Below are 19,115 nucleotides of genomic sequence, written 5' to 3'. Positions count from 1 at the left end.
GAACAAAGCCCCCAGGCTAATGAAAACAAGACATAAAACAAATTTATTTGGAGAACTTCTTTAAAAAAGTGAACAGCCCAAACAATACAGGCAGTCATACATTTCGGGGTTATTGCTATTTGACTGACACACACCAAACCCGCTCTTGCTGCATAATAGGTCACGAGAGGCTTGCAAATGAGCAATGAAGCCATCAAAGCTTCAGCACATGGAGCCCAAGCAATTTTGAAAGAACAAAACATTACCCCAACATGGGACTGTTGTGTTTTTGATCCATTTTTTGCATTTTTTTCTACGCTCAAAATATGTCTTTACTTGTATCGCTGGTCTGTAAGCACCTGCTTCAAAATCATAAACCAGGTTGATTTATTTTTTCTTCCAGCTCACTGCCCAAGTAAAAGTCAACAGGGTGCATTAGCATCCGAGGCAATCATCACTGTCCCAGAAACTGGTCCTGAGGTCTCCACACTTAGGAGTGTGTGAAGCTACGATGCTAACCGAACTTCAGCACCATCCTTCATGGTGTACTTGATGGTCCACCGCTGTCCAGAGCAGAACTTCAACACCGCCTGGTGGCCGAAGTTCAATTTGGTGGGCACTACCTCCAGGCAGCGGCCTGAGACAGAGTTTACTATGGAATTACCCTACAGGGGGAAAATAAACAAAGCTAAAAGGTGACCTAAACTAACTATTCATGAGAAGAAACTACCTGTCACCTGAGTGAAAATCCACTTGGTGTAGTATTTGTCTTTCTCTTTCTCACAGTCTATGAGTTGCGGGAACGAGGTGGCAGGATCGTCCGCCACGCAGCGAGTGACCTCCCCGAGACTGCTCAGGGAGCCCAGGAACAGATGACCATCTTTGGTGTAACGTCCTTTCTGAGAAACAACACAGCTGTGGGAACTAATGTGTCTTTTCCTTCTCCTCCTCAGTCACTGTTTTCAACCTCCGGAGATGACGGCAATCCTTTTGACTTTTTTGCCACCCTGATAAGCGAGTACTTCAGGTCCAGTTTCTATCCCACTTACCTGAGGATTCAACCCATGGCAGGGGTATAGGGTGGCCATGCGGTTCTCTTTCATACCGTCGTCCAAACACAGGTGACTCGCTTCGGAGTTGCGCAGCTGAAATGCCAAACGTAGCACTTTTGACTTGATCAAAAATGAATGTTTGAGCATTTGAGAAAATCATTGACTAGCATGCTGGCTAACATCTTGTTTACCTTTCACAGTGCTAAAGCTAGCTAACAGTGTTAAGCAAAGTTTGATTAGCATGCTAGCTAACTTGTTTACCTTTCACTGTGCTAAAGCTAGCTAACATTTACCCAGCGTTAAGTACACGTAACATCATAGCAAAAATGTTCAGCCATCCATTTTGTGGATCCAGGTCTTAAGAGGATTTGGGTGGAATATAAATTTGGTGTGGGACTCACCTCGCCATAATAGAGCGTGTCGCTATACGGTTTCAACTCGGGGTAAATGTTGTCCAGGTACCACTGGAAATTTTTACACTGCAGACTCTTCCTGAGCGCCACCCTCTCGGAGATGTCTCCAAAATCGATGCCGTGATCCTGCAGTTGTCACCATCAGATGAGCGCTTCGCGTGGATTTTGTATCAACATAGACGATGTGGGGCCTCACCTCCATGGGGAGGTTCCAGGCCAGGTAGACGTTGGACTTGAAGTGGTCCATCCAGACCTCAGCCACGCGCAGGGCGTTGCGGCGCGTGTATATGGCGATGTTGCTGGTGTACGGCTTCTTCGAGCGGGCGATGTGAGCCACGCGGGAGCATGGCAACACCTCCATGCTGCCCCCGCACATCCATACCTGTAGGGGGCGCAGTCGTGCAACACTCATTGGCAAATGACTGGATCATATTTTTATCCCTTGGGAACTAGCTGTGTGAACATTTCCACTGCGACAACACTAACCTTGATGCCCAGTTCGATGTTCTCTCCCCCATAGACATCCATGCCAGGGTCCAGCAGCCCAATCTCGCCAAAGAAGAGCCGATTGACCACAAAAGAGCAGCCAATCATGGCGGGGCTCCTGTCTCAACAAAGGACACTATCATTTGGAGATCCCCCACAAGATTGCATATGTTGAACATCACTGACATCCATTTTTGTATTATCATTTATCCTGTCTATGGAGTTCCCCATGATATGTTAGCATTGAGCTAGTCGCCATTTGTTGGACGTCATGATATAAACATCTATACGTGAGGCGGGCCCACCTAATGGGTGCCGTGAGGTCCCCATCGTCCCACCATTGTTTTGGTGGGCTGATATACATGCACCACAGCTCCCAATTGAAGCCGTGGGCCGAGTTGTCATAGCGCTCCACTTCGAAGGTGTCTTTGTCGATGTTGTCAATGGACGGCAGTATAATCCTCCTGCGGTCCTCCTTGATTCGGGTCAGAACTGGCTCGGCCCTGGTGAGTAAAAATGAACATAAATGCACATCGCATCATTTTAGCGGATGCAGCAACGATGACTAAGGCGTTTTTTTAAAGGAACGTTGGCTCACCAGAAGGGTGTGAACTCCACGTGGGCATCAAAAAATCCCGTCACCTCGGCAGTAGCTGCCTTCCAGCCCTCAATCCTGGCCCGGATCAGACCCTCACTCTTGTGGTTTCTGACGATCTTGACCAGACCGGGGTAGCGCATCTTCATGTAGTCCTCCAGAGGTCCTTTCAGCTGCTCTGCATCACAACAACAAAACATCTTCAACTTCTAGAGGTAAGACATTTTTTTCTCCTAATCTACACCATAGCTAAACTTTGAAGAAATCCAATTTGGAATGCAAACAACAAAGCGGCGCCTTTTGATGTGGGACCGAAATACTCGCACGCACTCGCTTCATCATCATCATACACCATTTTTAAGATGAGGAAGTTTTTCTAATTTGCAAAGGGACACTGTGAAGTAGCTCAATAATTAAAATATTGTTATTAAAGAATGATAGCTGCATTTCCTCTCAAAATGTGTAATCACATTATTTTCACTTCTTGTTTCTGGTAGTGTTAATGTTAATAAAGTGAAGTTGACTAAATCCAATTCCCACTTGACGTTTCGGTAATTTGCATATATTGGAACTTTGTAGTTCCCAAATGAATACATGAAAAGGGAATTTTATAGTGACGTTTCCACCAAATCTTTCACGTCTTGGAACTTGTAGAATTAGAAAGTGTATTTGTTGGCCGCACCGTCGTCGCTGTGATCATCCACCAGGATGATTTCTTTGAGTAGGTGGGCCGGCGTGTGATTGACAGCCGAGTGGACCGAGCGCAGGATGACGGACAGGGCCTCGTTGACAAAGATAAACACCAGCGCCATCTGGGGGAGATTCTGGGAATGGCCGACATTTGGACATCTAGAGAAAATACAAATAAGAACTTTTCAGAATGTTGCTCAAACAAAATGCGGCGGTGTCTAACCTGTCGGGTCTGTAGTCCGGGATGGTTCGGTCCAGGGAGATGGTTTTGCTCAGGTAGGCGTTGTAACCGTATTTTTCCCTCAGGTACTTGCTCTCGCTCTCCTCACTCGGAGAAAGGGTGGCTGCCAAGTCACCTGCTCTTCGGCCCCCGAAACCCTCAATAAGCCCCCAAGATTTGGACAGACCTCAACACAACAAAAATAGGAAATTATTAGAATCATGCGTGGGTGTTGAAATCCGAAAATAGGTTGGTGCTGAGATTTTCAGTAGAGCCACATTCTGCCGGTGCGCATGGTGCTCAAAGCGCAACATTCTAACTTTAAAGTGTTTCATCTCGTGCGTCATCTCCATCAAAGCCACCCCAACCAATGCTGAGTAAATGGCCAAAATTTACTACCCTGTAACTGTCTGTAAACGACGTTCTCCAGCGATCTGAGCCTATCGAGCAGCCCTTGGTGGTTGGCGGCGGTTCCGTTGGCCCGACTCGCCCTCGTACGGTCGGCGTCTGGAGCGTCCGGAGTAGCCACGCGGACCGTAGGCTTGCGCGCGCTACTGCAGCGGCTCCACAGCGTCATGATCCCGGCCAGCGAGAGCACGCTGAGTACCAGCAGAAACCTCCATCTTCTCAAAATAGCCATGGACAGCCAGGGCGGGTTCGGTTCCGGCCACTAGCAGAACACGAAGGGAACTCAGTGCGGCGAGCGTGTGACGGCTGCAGGGAAACGGTGATCAACATTGATTTTTTTAGTGAAGATGCTCCGTCGTGGTTCGGCGTCGTTTACCGTTGCGGGGTTTATCAGGCATTCCGCGGGTCAGCGCTCTCAGGCGGACAGCAGATGTTCCCTCCTCCGTGCCGGTATCAGCGACAACGTGTCAAAGCTTGTGGGGATGTTCGAATTCGCTTCCGTCGTCGCCAGTGATGATGATAATGCGCGTGCACGGGAGCACGCGCGCGCGCTTCTCTGATGATGCACGTGATGAGTGAATCCGTGTTGACTAATCAGATTATAGGGCGGTGTTATGTCAAAATGATATGCATTGGTACGTACGTATGCTAGATTTTTTTTTATTAATACAAAATGTGAGAAAACGGCGGGTGATGTCACAAAGTCAGAAAATGGTCATTTCAGTTCAGCAGTTCATGATAACTGCAAATGATATTTAATTATGTACATTATGAAACATTGTGTAAGTCGCCCCCTTCCCTAGAGAAGCCAAACAATCTTTAAAAAAAAAAAAATCACTAATGATGTACAAATATGGCCAAATAATAAACAAACAAGCTTGCATGATAATAAAATCAATGAAGGGTTAAATGTGATCTCAAGTGCGCACACAATAAATATGAAATATAAAAGATGCCCTACAGTCCAGGAACAGCAACAACTCAGAAACTTACGACGGGAATTGTTAAATTCCACCTCTGGCCCGAGCATTCCTGCATTACTACCTTGGAGAACGGGCTGGTTGGAATGGGCACCACCTCCATGCACCGTCCCGTGCCGGTGTTTTGGATCGGCTGACCCTACGTAGGGAACAAGATTGACACACTTTTAAGTCCAAACTGTCAAATATGACATCACAAAAACAAAGTACACGTTACCTGTTTGAAATTCCACTTGGTCATCGCAATGTTTTTCACCGTTTTGCAATCAAGGAGCTGCACTTCAGTGTTTGGGAGAATGTCGGCCATGCAGCGGGTGTCTGTGACGCTGTTGCCTAGCTGGCCCAGGAACAGCTGATTGATTGCGTTGTAGCGCACCAACTGTGGAACGAGTGCACAAGTTCTTTTGAAACAAATGACTCCCCTGAAAAATTGTGTTGTGATATGCTAGGCACCTGAGGACCCCAACCATGGCAACTGTACAGAATGACGGCGTGCCCCATCGGGTCACCCTGGTCCAAACACAGGTTAGTGGCGTTGAAGTTGTACATCTGAAATTACAAAAAAAGCCATTTTTCATCTCTGAGCCAAAATTGGCTAACACGTCAACCCAAGCCAATATAGACACATGAAGTCGGCCATTTTGGTTCAATATCTTCTCTCCAGTGACACTTAAAAGACAGACTTGTTCTAGAGATTCTGTCCCAATCATATTAGAACCACATATTTCAGACCGATTGACGTCACAAAATTGTGTTGGCCTCACCATGCCGTAGAGAAGAGTGTTTTGGTGCGTCTTCATTTCAGGGTAAACGTTGTCCAGGTACCACTTGAAGTTCTTACACTGCAGTCTCTTCCGGAGTTCCACCCTCTCAGTGATATTTCCATAATCGATACCGTGACCCTGTACCAGATATCACGTCAAGTTAGAATTAGTCGAGTATTTTGATTGGATCTGTGGGTGTTACCTCCATGGGAATGTTCCAGGCCATGTAGAAGTTGAGTTTGTATTCATCCATCCAAACCTCAGCCACGCGAAGACCGTTACGCCGCATGATGACCGCTAGGGAATCTTTCAGGTAAGGTTTCTTTCTTCGCGTGATATGCGCCACGCGTGAGCACGGCAGCATCTCCATGCTACCACCGCACGTCCACACCTGCAGAAAAGGCAACATTTGACCAAAATGTTGGCTGACCACTTCTTGTGAACAATGATTATAATTGTGTGCTGTGTTTTAGCTCATCTTGTTTTAATGTTTGACAAAGCACTGAGTGAATGTTGACTACTACGTTAACATTTATGCTAGCCACTAGCTAGCTTTTGAAGTAGCCACTAGCTAGCTAAACTGCCTCGTAAGTGTTTTACACTTTCAGTCCACCTTGTTTGTGATGCTTGACAAGATGGTGTATGTAGACGACCAGATTTGCTTTTGTGCTAGTCACTAGCTAGCTAGAACGACTTATGCTTTTCACATTTTCGATCCATCTTGTTTATGATGTTTGACAAGATGGCACATGGAGTGAGGTACTAAATTAGCATCCAGGACCAGCTGCTAACTAACTATCCAATGCTATATGATTGTCCCTGAAGTTTTTGGGTTGGGGCCGGGTGGTGAAACCATATGACATACTAACCCTGATGCCCAGTTCCACGTTCTCTCCCCCATAGATTTCCATTCCAGGGTCAAACAGGCCCAGCTCACCAAAGTAAACCCGGTCTACCAGGAAGGAGCAGCCAATCATAGAGGGAGTTCTGTCAAGTGACCCCAAAAAACAGGTTTACAATGACATTTTTTCTACGACATTTTAAACAGGAATAAATTGTAGGTTCCACGTAGTGATCCGGCCCACCTGATGGGGGCGGTGTCGTCATTCAGGGCCTTCCATGTTTTCGAAGGTTGTATGTATTTACACCACAGCTGCCAGTCGTAGCCATGGGCCGGCTGTCCATAGGTCTCCAACCCAAAGGTATCATGCTCGATGTTGTCGATAGCCGGCAAGATGATCCTGGTGCGGTCCTCCTTGATTCGGGTCAGAACCGGCTCAGCCCTGATTGGAGAGGAATCACATGGTTTGGTTAGCAACAGACTTGGTTGAAACTAACTTATAAAGTAATTTGCCTCACCAGAAAGGAGTGAACTCCATGTGGGCATCAAAGACTCCTATGACCTCGGCGGTGGCCGCGTTCCACCCCGCAATCCTGGCCCGTATAAGACCCTCCCTCTTTTTGTTCCTGATGATCTTCACCAGACCAGGGTAGCGCTTATTCACGTACTCCTCCAACGGTCCTTTCAGATTCTCTTCAACACAAAATAGAAACATCTTCTTGGGCAAGTTCAGCGCCCCCTGCTGGCACCAGATGTCACTGGCGCAGAGATTTGTTCTGTGGCTTCGCCAACTTCACTGATTTGTGAAGCAGAAGTGTCACATTTTTATGCAAATCAGATTTGATGTCATTTGCCCAGTGTAAATAAAGTACGTTTGAAAGATACCGTTAGCGCCTGGAGCTGATGAAGTATAATCCACAATCAAGGTGTGACAGTCATTAAAAAGAAGGCAAACTTGTCCTTTTGTTTGTTTATCAAAAGCATTCCAAAGCTATGGGAACACTCACAAGCCCGAGCAAAGCTCAAATTATCATGTCAAAATGTTTCTTTTGCTGATTGTCACTTGATTTCAGACTTGGTATATTACTCGCGTGTTGGTTCATGATCACTATGCCTGTTTTGTAACCTGTCCTGATCCAAGAAAAGGGTCTAGTCCATACCATCATCGCTGCAGTCGTCTACCAGGATGATTTCCTTCAGCAGGTGTGCTGGGGTGTGATTGACGGCCGAGTGGATGGAGCGCAGGATGACGGACAGGGCCTCGTTGACGAAGATAAAGATAAGGGCGATCTCGGGGAGCTCTGTCGGGTAGGTGTACTCTTTGCATCTACACGCAAACATACACGTATTATCAGAAGCAGAAATTGATTATTTTTTTTTTTTTACTCCAGTGTACTCACTTGCTGGGTCTGAAGTCTGGTATAGTTCGATCCAGCGAGATCTTGTCGCTCATGATGGCATCATAGCCGTACTTGTCCTTCTGGATTTCCGCTTGGATTTGGTCTTTAGGAGACAGCGTAAAGAGAACACCGTCTCCGCCTGGAGCATCGAAGCCCTCAACCAGACCCAAAGATCTGGAAAGACCTGAACACAACACAACCCGTGATGCAGACAAGTGAAAATCGGTAATTGTACTCAACAACATACATTGTACCTTGGCTTGTCTAAAACTACTGGGTTAGAAATAACTCAAATTAGTTGAAATAGCTAACTAAAATTCAAAAAGAAATGAGCTTTGGTTTTATTGTCAGGATTGGTGGAGTCCTACCGCCCAGGTATTTGAACACGATGTCCTCCAGGTAACGGAGCCGCTCCCTCAGACTGTCCTGGACGCTCTCACCGGTTCTCTCCGGCTCCATTGTCGTCGTCTCCGGTTCTTGTTCAGTCACCGGCTCTATCAGCGGTCTCCTCTCCAGCATCCTAGTAACATCCGGAACCGGAGGGTCATCGTGGGTCCATTTGATGTTGGACAGATAGAAGATTCCCACCAGTCCCAGCATGTTGAGCAAGAGTAAGAGCTTCCATTTTCTTGCCTTGAAAACCATGACAGTGGCGACGTGTGTGAAAGCAAACCAACTGGATGAGGTGTGTGTTGGTGAGTAGAGTCAAGTCACATTTTACACACCCAAGTCAAATTAGCAGAATGGGTGCCTTTGAGAATGTCAAAAATGAGATGAAGCCACACCTCTTACATGTATGCGTAATACAATTTTATACGTGTGTGTGTGTGTGTGTGTTAAGACCTTCTCTTAACCACAAACAGACATCACCTTATCTGCAGGTAATAATCTGGATGGAAGTTGATTATCATTGCATCATTGCTAACAGGCAACAATTCTATTCATGAGATAATTAGCCAGAAACTGACGTTACACTTGGCGTGTCACCTCACCAAACAAGAAGTTCCACTGAAAAGAAGAAACTAATTACTAAGTGCGAGTCCATACGTCAACAACTCAGCTCCATATTTAGTATCTTTTTTTACCATACAATGTAGGGAGATTTTGTGTTTGGATGTTTCATATGTATGCTTTTTTGCACCTTGAATGGGACAACAAAACGATTTTTATTACAAATGTTTATTGACAGTCACCGTGAGTAAATAAATAAAAAAACAAAAAATGTCGGAATAGAAAAAAGTGCTTCACAAACATCCATCCATGAAAAAGTTTCCAAAAGGCCAAAGCTTCCAACATTCCCGAAAGATCTGAGCTCCTCTTCTTCTTTTCTTTTTCACATGAACGCGTCCAATCGCATCAGCCTCCTGGCACGGAGCTCCTCATCCGTTAAGCGGAAGCCATATGGAGGTGGAGCGGGAAACTGAGGCGAACCATCACCGTGGCGTGCTGAAAAACACATTAGCTCGGTCGTTAGCGTCAACAAAGTCTCATGTGTTTGCTTTTATGCGACACTAAATATAGTGTTTTAGCCGACTAGCTAATTAGTGTTTGGTATTTAAGCCCAAATTAGCATCTAGCGCTAATCGCTCTTGGTGAAAAATGGAAATGTTGTTACTGTCGTAACAGTAATAATATTGCTCTATAGCCACCTGTGCCATGAAGACTGTTCCTGATGGCCGCCGCCAGCTGCTCCTCCTCCGTCATTCCGCCCGTGTACCTTGACGTCCCATCGTCCGCCGTGTACTGATCGCTTCTGGAGCTTCTACCGCTGTAGCCTACACAGAGTGACAGATATAGTGTTGTAAAAATTCAAAAATCGATAATGTGGTGAGTGTTTTACCTGAGGACGTGAAGTGCGTTCTGGGCGTGAAGGTGCGGGATGACATCAACCCTGATGAGAAGAGCATGTACAGTATTCATCCATCCATTATCTGATATTTAATTTATTCATTTATAGTGTTCCCATGCTCAAGCTCACCAGCACACATCTTCATCATCTTCTTCAATGGTCCAGCAGTGTAGAGGAGGCCCACCAGGATACCCGCAAGGTGACCAATCAGGGACGTCCTGGTGAGGAGGAGAAAGAAAGGTGAATACTGCCCCCTGCTGGCTTCTTGACTCCATTACAAACAACTCACCCCGGTGCTGTGATGTGGATGAGGACCAGCTCCACCCAGCTGGCGTAGCGGTTGGAGACAGGGAAGCCCATCACATATGTCACGCCGCCGGGATGGTAGTAGTTATTCAGGACCTTCAGTGAAAAAATCACCCCTAAAACAAATGTTCATAGAAAACATAAAGATGAATTCACCGTGAATGTTTCTGTAGTGTTGTTACATATTATTTTTCATTCGTTCAATGGGTCAAAAACAGCAAAAAATCTCTGCTAATATTTCAAGGTTACTTGTGGTGTAGTGGTGTATTATTGATTTAATTAGTTCATTGTGGTAAATTCAGTCAATAATTCTCCTTTGTTTGTGTAGAAGTCCGACCTGAGAATCCAACAGCACAGGCGGCGCTGTACGACTGGTCATCGGTAAGATGGGTGAGCCCCGCCTCCAGCGCCAGGTAGAGCGCGCCGGTGAGCAGCGAGAAGACGGCTAGCACGTACGCGAACCAAACGGCGCCCAGACGACGCTCCAGGCGGATGCCTTTCATGACGAACGACACCATGTTGAAGTAGAGGTGCATGTCGTCGGCGTGGTGGAAAGGAGACAGAAGGAGGCGGCGCCACTCGCCCGACCAATACGCCTGATGGACGCTCACGCATGCCTATGGAGAGGGTGAGCCAAAAAGTTTGTCACATTTTCAGTCTTGCTAACTTTCTGGAAATGTGCTGCATGCAAGTAAATCTAAATTTGAATCGGATAAACGTGCGTCGAGTACCTTCATCAGTGGAGCTACAGGGAACAGGAAGAGGTAGGCGTTGAGGCCCAGCACAGCCAGGGTGACAGGGGGGATGTTGTCTAAGCCCACCTGGTAGAGCTGCGAGAACAGCAGCAGAAGGCCGAGATGCGAGCTTCTGTGGCGGCCCCGCATCTTCTAAAATCGCGCCTCTATCTGCTTCGGAGCATCAATACAAAATGCCAGCTGTCATACGTCATCATCAGCTACAAGTGACTGATGCAATGCAAATGTAATAGCGTTACAAAAACAAGTCATATTCAAGTAAATGTTACGGCTACGTTCTTTAGATTATTCACGATGTGCTTAAAGTTTTCACTTGTCTTACTTTTATTACGGATGTTTAAACTTTCTATTTCCGCCACAAGTTCCGAGCTGCAGTGACAGCGTGGAAATGAACACTTGCGTTTAATCACCGTGTAATGACACTGATATTAATGCTTAGTAACGCTTGTTTTTAATGGACGGTTTGTTTAACGGATCGTTATAATGTATCGATTTGTATTTACGTGAACATGACATGTTATTAAGCAGGGCGTGTACAGACGAAATAAACACAACAAATGTAAGGCTATATGTCCCTGGCGCAGTACGCAAAATTGACCTACTTTCGTTTCTGTGTTGTTTCTTCGTCGAGTGCTAATGCTAATGAAGAAGTGTCCAAACTGACGCTGCTTCAAAACTTGTGACGACAAATACAGGAAGTGCGCGTCGTAATTTTTTTTTTTTTTAAAACTATCTTTATTGAACGTCTCAAATAATCAGAAAACTGACAAATATATAATACACAGTCGATACTAGGGTGATTTGAAATAAAAACGTGAAACAAAGTGCAAAAAGCAATAATATTTAAATGTTCATTTTGGTCGTGTGTGGGCGGGGCTAGTTGAGTGAGGGGTGACGTCAGCAAAGAGGGGCCGCACTAGGTTGGATTCTATTTAAAAATGTAAGAAAATAGGTTTTGAATGATTAAATTTAGTTTTGTGTAAATCAAAGTTCACTAAAATGATTAAATTCGCATGGGAAGGAAACTCAACAGTACATTATTTTTAGAGTGACTTCAGAGTCAATAAATAAACACCAGCATTTGTTTCAGGGGACACTTCACAAAATAAACACTCAACACGTGTCAAATTTAAAAAGACAATATTTGTCAGGAAAGCACATATGTTTAATTTCAAGAGAAATTTCCCTTGCTCTATTTGTAAAAGAATATTTCCCAACTGAAAAAAACAGAACAGTAAGCAATCTTTTTGATTTAAAAAAAAACAACATATGCATTTACAAATTTATTGTGAAAGACTGCCATTTGCTGAGGTAAGCCTAAAAATATCTGCGTCATAAATGTGATATTCTGCCACTTCCTACTTGGTCATATATGACATAAACAGCGAAGAACCACATTGCTGAGGTTGCTTCTGGTGCCGTCACTAAGTGAACTAAGTGTCAAATATGTGGTATGGTTTTTCCCAGGGGCCTTTGCTGCTCTGACATGACTCGAACTTTAGTGATACAATTTAAGAAGAACTGAAAATAAAAAAACCAGGAAGTATCTATTTTCAAGCTTCATCCTTATTTTTAGCATCTGTTATGGTGATGCTGATGGTAGCGCTAACAAGAGTCATCTCGGCTGGTCTACCAAATATTTGAAATTATGAAAGTAGGTCATCTCCAGTTGTCTCAGCAAGGTCAATGATTGAAATGCAACAAACTGTTTTTCAGCTGTTTTGTTACATATTGTTGCTTTAATTTGGTCCATGCATCAAATTTAGCAGATATTTTTGTTGCTTCTTTTCCATGCTTTTTGCCTTCATTTCAGATACTATAACATATATCTAATTTTTGAGTGCAATGAATTGCTTTATGTATTTATGGATCAAATGTAGGTCAGTGCAGTGTGATGGAAGTGTTTCCTCCTATGTTATTTATGACCGCCGGACACTTCCTGTTTCCTTATAAGGAAACCGGACTTTTCCTGCATCCTTATAAGGATGTTCATGTGGGCGCGTGTCCTAATATATACATCTCAGGGTTCCTCTTCCGATCCACTCAGACGTGGACATCCATCAAATGGTGAGTGGACCTGCGCATAAATTTCATAATAACGATATCAAATATAATTTATGAACTTATGTCATTTGAGTGAATGGTGAAGAGCTGAATTGACATGGAATTAATACTTTAATTATCTCTTAAATTTAAAATTTTAATCTCAAAATGTAGGAATTTGGGAACGTGATGAATGGATATCCGAAATGAGTAGAATATTTTGAGGCTGGCATGATTTGAATTGGAAAAAATGTAATAGTAAAAAATGAAGGATGAGTAAAATAATTGTTTTTTTTAATTGACGACTTTTACCATAAATATTTAGGAATTTGGTGAAACTTTACTGACACTAGATTGCTTTGCTGTGGCGTATTTCAGATCCTGAGATGTGTGTGTCCAGGTGTCTGCGCTGCGTAGGCGTGGCTCTGGTTGCCTTGGCAACCGTGTGCGCTGTGGCCAACGTCCTGCTGCTGCTGCCTGACCTGAAGGTCCACTTCCTCTTGGAAGGTCACGTGACCAGAGAGGCCACCTGGGCCACGGGACTGTGGAGCTCCGGACTCCTGGTGAGACCACACGCCGGGCTGGTCATCATCATGTTGCTGCCGTGTGACTTGCTTGTGTCTTGTGATGTTTTGGCTCCTCTGAGGTTCTTGTGGCTCTTGTAAAACCACCTGGAGAACATATTGTTGCTTTAATTTTCAGGTTGTGCTTGGTGCTCGAGCTTTTTTGCAGAGCAGCCACACAGCGGGATGCTGTGCCTTCAGGACACAGGTAACAAACACTGCAGTGTGTAATGGAAATAGTAGCAGTAGTAATGGTAATTGTTGTTTTGTGTTGTTTTGTGTGTGTGTGCAGATGTTGCGTCAGGCCTTGTACTCGTGTGCATGTCTGCTGTCTTCTGCTTTCTGTTGTCTGGTTAGCTTCACAGGGCTGGTCCAAGGTCCTCATTGTCTCTACAACACTACAAGTGGACCAGCCTGGGGTGTGCCACTTCAACCCACCGCTGACAGGTGACAAAAAAAAAACACACATACACACACTCACACATACACACACTCACACACAACTTACTATTGCATTACTACAGGGATGCCGGATACCTATACAACAGAAGTCTTTGGTCAGGCGTATGTTTGGAGCCCAAGAGTGTGGTCCAGTGGAATGTAATTCTCTTCAGCATACTAGGGGGCGCTAGTGGGTTGCAGGCTCTCCTCTGCGCCGCCAACTTCATCAATACCTTGCTGGGTGTCGTCTTGGGACGCGGTGTGGGTAACAATAAGGTATGTATGAATTATTACCTATATATTAAAGAGTTGATTCATGTATTGTATTATAATTAATTACAAATAATATAATAATAAATGTAATAGGCTGTTTTGGTTGGAAGAGTCACATTTATTTATTTTCTTGAATAACTGGTAGACCAAAAATATTCGAATTAATTATGAATTAAAAAATAAGGATTAATAATTTGTAAAAAAAAAAAAAAAAACTTTGTTGTTTCAGGTGGGCCCTGTTTCAGTGTGACTGTAATGACATCAGGTGAACGCCACTTTTTTTTAATTGACTGCACTTTACAATTAATTAAGCTGAACTCCGAGCACAAAACTTGAAGAAAATAAGCTAATCGACATCTAATAGATTTGTTCTGTTTGTACATCAATTTATCATTAATTCACGTTGAATTCATAAGAAAATGTAAGTATAGAGACATGATTGCAGGTTATTTTGGTCCTCGTTTCCTGCCCACAGAATTATTTATTAGTCGTAGTAATTGTTGATTATACCTGTTTATTTTTAACTGCCAATCCAATGATCATTATTTAAATGGTGTTAACAAGCTTCACTGATTCAACTGTTTATTTATTTTTAATGTCAATGTAGCTGTTTATAACATATTACAAATGCTTTAGCATAAATTAAATACAACCGTTTTTTAATACTATTCTCGTTTACACTTAAGTGACTGGCAATACAGTATTCTACCTACAGGTGGTGCTGTTTCCTCTGTAAAACCTCAAGAAGCAATAGTAATGAATGTACTTCAAATTAATGTTCTCATATTTTGTACATTTATTTTTTTCTGTCAACCAGTTGATTCATTGTGGTCAATTGTTCCAAACTCTTGCCTGAAGTACAAAATAAAATACCATAAAGTGCAACTAGAATCCTTTCAAAGTGAAAGGTTTTTTTTTTTTATTTCAAAACATTTACACAGACGGAAAATCTGAACCACACAAATTTATTATGTATAAAACGTGTGCATTATGTGTGTGTGTGCGCGCATGTGAGTGTGGCTGCAAACAAGCCCACATTCACAGACGCACACACACAAACGGCCTTGAGAAAGTCTGTGACTTAACATCATACGTTGACAGTTCGAAGAATGTGTGCCCATGTGTGTTTGACCGAAACCAGGAAATGAAACCTGTAAAAATGAAGGAAAAAAAAATTGTGCTCAGATTGTTTGTCAAGCATAATGAATGCTTTTAAATCTTAAAGTTCTGATGGTCCACTTCCTGTGTGCTTTGAGGTTCTTGCTGGTTTGGGAGCGAGTCTTTTGGGAGGTGCAGTTGATGCTGAGGTGTTTGGAATTACTCAACACATTTGGAGGTGGATGGATGTGGGATTTAGACGTGCTTGTTTTGTAGTCCAGCTTCCTACTGGCAGGTGGCCGGGGTGAGGTACATCATGATTGTACCCCTTGTACATTTGCTTTTTCAATGCAGCACCTCCCTGTCGGCCGATCCGGGGCGGGCAGGGTAGATGTGGAGCTGTGGTAGGTCGATGCCGTCGTTGTGCAACTCTTCCTGCTTTTGGAGGCCGTGAAGTTTGGCCACCAAATCGGCGATGAACACCTGCCAAGACCACACAATGCAGTAATTTCATTAGCCCATCTATGATGTTTTGCATTCTGTGTTAGCATTAAGCTAACACATTTTTATGAGACTATGTGATTTGGTTTATCTTTTTTCACAACGTGCTTTTTTTTTTTTTGCTCGCAACACAACGGAAAAATATTTACCGCGTGACGTCGCAAAACTAAAACAACTTGAAGGTATGCTAATCTGGTGCATCAAAATGATTACAAGTTATGAAATGGAATGTTTTGTTTACCTCAGTGTTGTTGCACGAGTGAAGAATCTCCTGGAATGAACACACACACACACACACACACGTAAGGACACAACACGTTATAATTCTGATTCTGGACACTTTATTCAGTAAGGATGAGTAATAAGAAGTAAAGAAGAAGTAAAATAGCGCCACCTGCAGTCGGTGCGTCCTCTCAGCATCAGTCTTCAGGTCGAGAAGATCGTCGATGTTTACCTCTTCAGGCATGTCCTCCTCCTAATCATCATCAATACAAACAGTGCTAAAAATGCAAAATGTTTTAATTGCACTTCCTGTGTGTGCCTACAGGGGGAGACAAATTCAACAGACGGGAGATGAAAGAAGGCGACAGCAGGTATTTTTCATGCTTTCATATGCGCACACTGAAAAAAAAGTGCATTTGAATCCAGATGATTTTATTTCGTGCAACCATTTGCCAAAGTATAATTGAGTAAAATCAACTTTTTTTTTCAGTGCATGTGTGCAACATGTTTACTTTTCTCTCACACATTGAGTGTGGTTGTGTGGGTTTGTTTGCCGTTCCTTTGCGTCATTACTGTTTCCTGTCTGATCTGTCCGTGTATGGTCAATTGCCAGATGTGTGTGTGTGTGTTTATATTGATTAAGGATGAGTTATGGACTTACCAACTGTGATATTATTATTGTAACAGAAACCAAAACCATCAGGGGGTAGCAGGTGTGTGTGTGTTTATGAGGGGGTTCTAAGCTCCGCCCCCTGTTGTTTATCAGCTGCAGACATCAGTGTGATGTCATCACGTCCAAGTAATGAAGTGTGTGTGTGTGTGTGTGTGTGTGTGTTCAGATTATTGTTCATTGACTGATTTGTGGTGTCAGCAAGTGTCGCTATACACACAGGCACACTAATCTGCGTGTTGGTCCATAATAGAAGCTCTATTTGACCTCGTTAGGTTAATGCTGACTCCTTTGTGTGTGCTAGTGTGAGTTGTGTAGACAACGTGTATGTGCGCGCGCATGTGTGTGTATTTATGTTGTGGGGGTCGGGGAAGGTACAAACTTAGAAAAACACGACCAGCTGCAGCAAAGACAAAAACACGCACTCACATTCGTGGACACATTTTTGCTCTTGCAATAGTAGTACTAGTACACACACACACACACACACACACACACACACACAACAGACAGATGTCAAGCTAATAAATCAATAGCACTAATAGCTGTTAGCATCTGTCTTCTTTGTCCTCTTCACCTTAATTTGCATGTCAGAGGCTTCCCCAATTGTTTCATTGATTGATGACTAATCGGTCAAATATTCTCATCATCACTGACATCACCAATGGAACGTCATCGAATAAACGAGTTGTGAGGTTTAGTGTGTTATCATCATTGCATGTGTGTTTATTATATGCAGTGATGGATTTGTGTGTGTGTGTGTTACCTTAACCAGACAAGAGTAGACTGAAGCATCATGACTTTGTGTACTCATAGTCATAACATTCTCAGCAGCATGTGTGTGTGTGTTTGTGGACCCAGATGGGACGTCTGACAGGAAATGAAGCAAACGGACAGATGTAATTATCTATTTATCACTGGACACATGGACACACACACACACATTCAGTCCACATGCACACACACAGTAACTGGCTAATATCAGGGGACAAATAATTGTCTTCCTCCTTACCTTCATCTATTATGCATTGAGCGTGAGTGTGTGTGAGATGAACAAAGACGACCGTTTGGACGCTGACATTATCAGTCGAAAGCCTCATGTATCTTCACATTTTCTGACACTTTAATAACCCCACTCTGTTCAATGGTTCTTGAATGAAACACACTCGGGAGTGTTTGATAAAACATGGAGTCCATAAACAAATAAATAAAAGGAAAACAGTTGGTGCAAATTACGCCATCTTTTTTATTAAGCCCTCAAACTCGACTTCTGAAGGCATATCAAAAACTGCTCATTACATAATGTTTTATATAAGCACTATAGTAACTAAGTTGTATTATCAATAGTAATCGAGAATTAACTATTGTAGAAGTTGGACGGTTAATTCTTGTGTTAGGAGTTAAGTAGTGTGTTAGTAGTGGTCGCAGTAATGTAGTTGATCGGATGGAAACTTAATACGGAACGATAAAAACACTCGAGCTGACCACGGGTGGCACTCTCACGTCAACATACCGAAATATTCTCCGTGAGATGTCAAAAAGTACTACAAGGATATCTGCACAACACACACACACACACACACACGCCTGCAGCTGCGTCTGCGCTGTCAGTTCCACTTTGCATCCACGCTGAACACTGCAAAGACTCTTGCAATCCTCCGTGTGACCTTTAACCAGGTTTCTACTGTGCACACATCCTTGTCATCTCTAATCATTACTTTTACCGTCTATTTATTTACATATAGTGACATTCATAAGATAAATTCATCTCCACATTGAACAGCACTGTTTTTAAGGGCATCTTCACAATAATATTAAAGAATTTGATAGAAGTAAAGTGATAGTACTCATTGTAGTATTAATAGGGTAGTAAGTCTTTGTGCCGCTGTTTTGGTCAGCAACTGTGGTCCAGTACTCACCCGGCCCCTGTAGAGCTCGTCCAGGCCGCAGTCGATCCACTTCTCCACGTCCAGCCTCCTCTGGAGCTCCTTGCGGTTGTACTTGACGGTGACTCGGGCCTGGCGCCGCTGCAGGCTGTGGCCGCCCGGTTCACGCCCGCCGCCGCTGCTGCCGCGGGCTCGGTTGGGTGACTGCTGGTTGCACACCTTGTTGACCCGCCGCCCGACCCGGTTCGCCGCCATCGGGAATGCGTAATTACTAAGAGGATGACTTAAGACAGTACTGATTATCTAAAAACGATAAGAGTAACTAGAGAAACTAACACATTGAGTGTTATTTTTTTCCTTCAGATGATTAAAAAAAAGAGAATTAAAATACAGAGAAATAATGCACGTTGGCCAAGGTACGTACACACACGCACAGGACTGATGAAGCGCAGCGGCAGGGTGGGGAACCACGCGGTGGCTTTCGTTGCCTTCACATGCTGTGGGAACCTGGAGAAGTAGCGATATTCTCTTTGACTTTCGATGCTCCCAGTAATGGGATTTTCTAGTTTCACTTTGAGCAAAACAATATTCACGCAAAACACAATTGCATTAAAAAACGTTATAGTCATCCGATTTTGAAGTGCCGCTATCAATTGGGTTCAGCGTCATATTGTCTAATT

At 43.7% G+C, this 19,115-nt stretch overlaps 5 protein-coding genes across 20 annotated transcripts; 1 reads left to right on the top strand and 4 right to left on the bottom strand.

Moving 5' to 3' along the window:
- Window positions 1-17: 17 nt before the first annotated feature.
- galnt17 (polypeptide N-acetylgalactosaminyltransferase 17) lies at window positions 18-4,381 on the bottom strand. Of its 4 annotated transcripts, none has more exons than XM_088380269.1 (12): window positions 4,220-4,381; window positions 3,835-4,149; window positions 3,439-3,622; window positions 3,208-3,374; window positions 2,529-2,703; window positions 2,236-2,433; window positions 1,931-2,048; window positions 1,641-1,826; window positions 1,433-1,570; window positions 1,029-1,124; window positions 710-878; window positions 18-616 (listed from the first exon to the last, which is right to left on the bottom strand). In XM_088380269.1, the coding sequence occupies exons 2-12, from the start codon at window positions 4,073-4,075 to the stop codon at window positions 486-488; spliced, it is 1,803 nt and encodes a 600-aa protein (XP_088236395.1). In that variant the 5' UTR covers window positions 4,076-4,149; window positions 4,220-4,381; the 3' UTR covers window positions 18-485. The 4 variants fall into 4 exon arrangements, with proteins under 4 accessions (XP_088236395.1, XP_088236393.1, XP_088236396.1 ...); XM_088380267.1 differs by having other exon boundaries at window positions 18-644; window positions 717-878; window positions 4,220-4,380; XM_088380270.1 differs by having other exon boundaries at window positions 717-878; window positions 4,220-4,380.
- Window positions 368-14,949, top strand: LOC148395573 (transmembrane 4 L6 family member 5). Of its 12 annotated transcripts, XM_088380313.1 has the most exons (17): window positions 371-2,436; window positions 2,515-2,740; window positions 5,273-5,348; window positions 6,491-6,598; window positions 6,950-7,077; window positions 7,570-7,736; window positions 7,938-8,053; window positions 8,180-8,439; window positions 9,474-9,655; window positions 9,786-9,917; window positions 10,312-10,611; window positions 12,693-12,805; window positions 13,160-13,344; window positions 13,484-13,552; window positions 13,637-13,791; window positions 13,869-14,061; window positions 14,288-14,949. In XM_088380313.1, the coding sequence occupies exons 11-17, from the start codon at window positions 10,583-10,585 to the stop codon at window positions 14,306-14,308; spliced, it is 765 nt and encodes a 254-aa protein (XP_088236439.1). In that variant the 5' UTR covers window positions 371-2,436; window positions 2,515-2,740; window positions 5,273-5,348; window positions 6,491-6,598; window positions 6,950-7,077; window positions 7,570-7,736; window positions 7,938-8,053; window positions 8,180-8,439; window positions 9,474-9,655; window positions 9,786-9,917; window positions 10,312-10,582; the 3' UTR covers window positions 14,309-14,949. The 12 variants fall into 12 exon arrangements, with proteins under 12 accessions (XP_088236449.1, XP_088236439.1, XP_088236448.1 ...); XM_088380323.1 differs by having other exon boundaries at window positions 368-2,436; window positions 5,273-6,598; window positions 13,182-13,344; XM_088380322.1 differs by lacking the exons at window positions 371-2,436; window positions 2,515-2,740; window positions 5,273-5,348; window positions 6,491-6,598 and adding an exon at window positions 6,605-6,852.
- LOC148395575 (polypeptide N-acetylgalactosaminyltransferase 17-like) lies at window positions 4,562-8,555 on the bottom strand. Its single transcript, XM_088380266.1, has 11 exons — window positions 8,197-8,555; window positions 7,829-8,012; window positions 7,589-7,755; window positions 6,947-7,121; window positions 6,673-6,870; window positions 6,457-6,574; window positions 5,790-5,978; window positions 5,588-5,725; window positions 5,277-5,372; window positions 5,041-5,202; window positions 4,562-4,962 (listed from the first exon to the last, which is right to left on the bottom strand). Exons 1-11 carry the CDS (start codon window positions 8,471-8,473, stop codon window positions 4,825-4,827), a joined length of 1,842 nt encoding a protein of 613 aa, XP_088236392.1. The 5' UTR covers window positions 8,474-8,555; the 3' UTR covers window positions 4,562-4,824.
- Window positions 8,990-11,476, bottom strand: rhbdd1 (rhomboid domain containing 1). 2 transcript variants are annotated; one of them, XM_088380304.1, is made up of 8 exons: window positions 11,341-11,476; window positions 10,715-10,891; window positions 10,321-10,600; window positions 9,967-10,099; window positions 9,807-9,895; window positions 9,669-9,719; window positions 9,478-9,603; window positions 8,990-9,274 (listed from the first exon to the last, which is right to left on the bottom strand). In XM_088380304.1, the coding sequence occupies exons 2-8, from the start codon at window positions 10,865-10,867 to the stop codon at window positions 9,162-9,164; spliced, it is 945 nt and encodes a 314-aa protein (XP_088236430.1). In that variant the 5' UTR covers window positions 10,868-10,891; window positions 11,341-11,476; the 3' UTR covers window positions 8,990-9,161. The 2 variants fall into 2 exon arrangements, with proteins under 2 accessions (XP_088236430.1, XP_088236431.1); XM_088380305.1 differs by having other exon boundaries at window positions 10,715-10,888; window positions 11,341-11,461.
- On the bottom strand, window positions 14,939-18,883 carry ppp1r14ab (protein phosphatase 1, regulatory (inhibitor) subunit 14Ab). Its single transcript, XM_088380333.1, has 4 exons — window positions 18,469-18,883; window positions 16,052-16,132; window positions 15,899-15,928; window positions 14,939-15,639 (listed from the first exon to the last, which is right to left on the bottom strand). Exons 1-4 carry the CDS (start codon window positions 18,688-18,690, stop codon window positions 15,502-15,504), a joined length of 471 nt encoding a protein of 156 aa, XP_088236459.1. The 5' UTR covers window positions 18,691-18,883; the 3' UTR covers window positions 14,939-15,501.
- Between the last annotated feature and the right edge of the window lie 232 nt (window positions 18,884-19,115).

Source organism: Syngnathus floridae, chromosome 7 (genome assembly GCF_059516105.1).
Source record: "Syngnathus floridae isolate MCC-2025c chromosome 7, RoL_Sflo_1.0, whole genome shotgun sequence".
Lineage (NCBI taxonomy): Eukaryota > Metazoa > Chordata > Actinopteri > Syngnathiformes > Syngnathidae > Syngnathus > Syngnathus floridae.
Note: the sequence above shows the minus strand (reverse complement) of the source record. Positions and strands in the feature narration are given on the sequence as shown.

What these genes read in the sequence shown, in the direction of transcription:
- galnt17 (XM_088380267.1), bottom strand. Translation starts at nt 4,075, where the DNA reads ATGGCTATTTTGAGAAGATGGAGGTTTCTGCTGGTACTCAGCGTGCTC. An exon ending in GACCTCACGGCACCCATTAG is followed by an intron (nt 2,049 to 2,235) that starts GTGGGCCCGCCT and finishes TTGTTGAGACAG; the next exon opens with GAGCCCCGCCATGATTGGCT. An exon ending in CCTGGAACCTCCCCATGGAG is followed by an intron (nt 1,571 to 1,640) that starts GTGAGGCCCCAC and finishes TGACAACTGCAG; the next exon opens with GATCACGGCATCGATTTTGG.
- LOC148395575 (XM_088380266.1), bottom strand. Translation starts at nt 8,473, where the DNA reads ATGGTTTTCAAGGCAAGAAAATGGAAGCTCTTACTCTTGCTCAACATG. An exon ending in AGACGACTGCAGCGATGATG is followed by an intron (nt 7,122 to 7,588) that starts GTATGGACTAGA and finishes TTTGTGTTGAAG; the next exon opens with AGAATCTGAAAGGACCGTTG. An exon ending in CCAAGTGGAATTTCAAACAG is followed by an intron (nt 4,963 to 5,040) that starts GTAACGTGTACT and finishes TTCCCTACGTAG; the next exon opens with GGTCAGCCGATCCAAAACAC.
- LOC148395573 (XM_088380313.1), top strand. Translation starts at nt 10,583, where the DNA reads ATGGACGCTCACGCATGCCTATGGAGAGG. An exon ending in CACGCATGCCTATGGAGAGG is followed by an intron (nt 10,612 to 12,692) that starts GTGAGCCAAAAA and finishes TTTCCTTATAAG; the next exon opens with GAAACCGGACTTTTCCTGCA. An exon ending in GCTGTGCCTTCAGGACACAG is followed by an intron (nt 13,553 to 13,636) that starts GTAACAAACACT and finishes GTGTGTGTGCAG; the next exon opens with ATGTTGCGTCAGGCCTTGTA.
- rhbdd1 (XM_088380304.1), bottom strand. Translation starts at nt 10,867, where the DNA reads ATGCGGGGCCGCCACAGAAGCTCGCATCTCGGCCTTCTGCTGCTGTTC. An exon ending in CTGTAGCTCCACTGATGAAG is followed by an intron (nt 10,601 to 10,714) that starts GTACTCGACGCA and finishes CCCTCTCCATAG; the next exon opens with GCATGCGTGAGCGTCCATCA. An exon ending in AACGCACTTCACGTCCTCAG is followed by an intron (nt 9,604 to 9,668) that starts GTAAAACACTCA and finishes CACTCTGTGTAG; the next exon opens with GCTACAGCGGTAGAAGCTCC.
- ppp1r14ab (XM_088380333.1), bottom strand. Translation starts at nt 18,690, where the DNA reads ATGGCGGCGAACCGGGTCGGGCGGCGGGTCAACAAGGTGTGCAACCAG. An exon ending in ACGAGCTCTACAGGGGCCGG is followed by an intron (nt 16,133 to 18,468) that starts GTGAGTACTGGA and finishes GATGATGATTAG; the next exon opens with GAGGAGGACATGCCTGAAGA. An exon ending in ACTCGTGCAACAACACTGAG is followed by an intron (nt 15,640 to 15,898) that starts GTAAACAAAACA and finishes TGGTCTTGGCAG; the next exon opens with GTGTTCATCGCCGATTTGGT.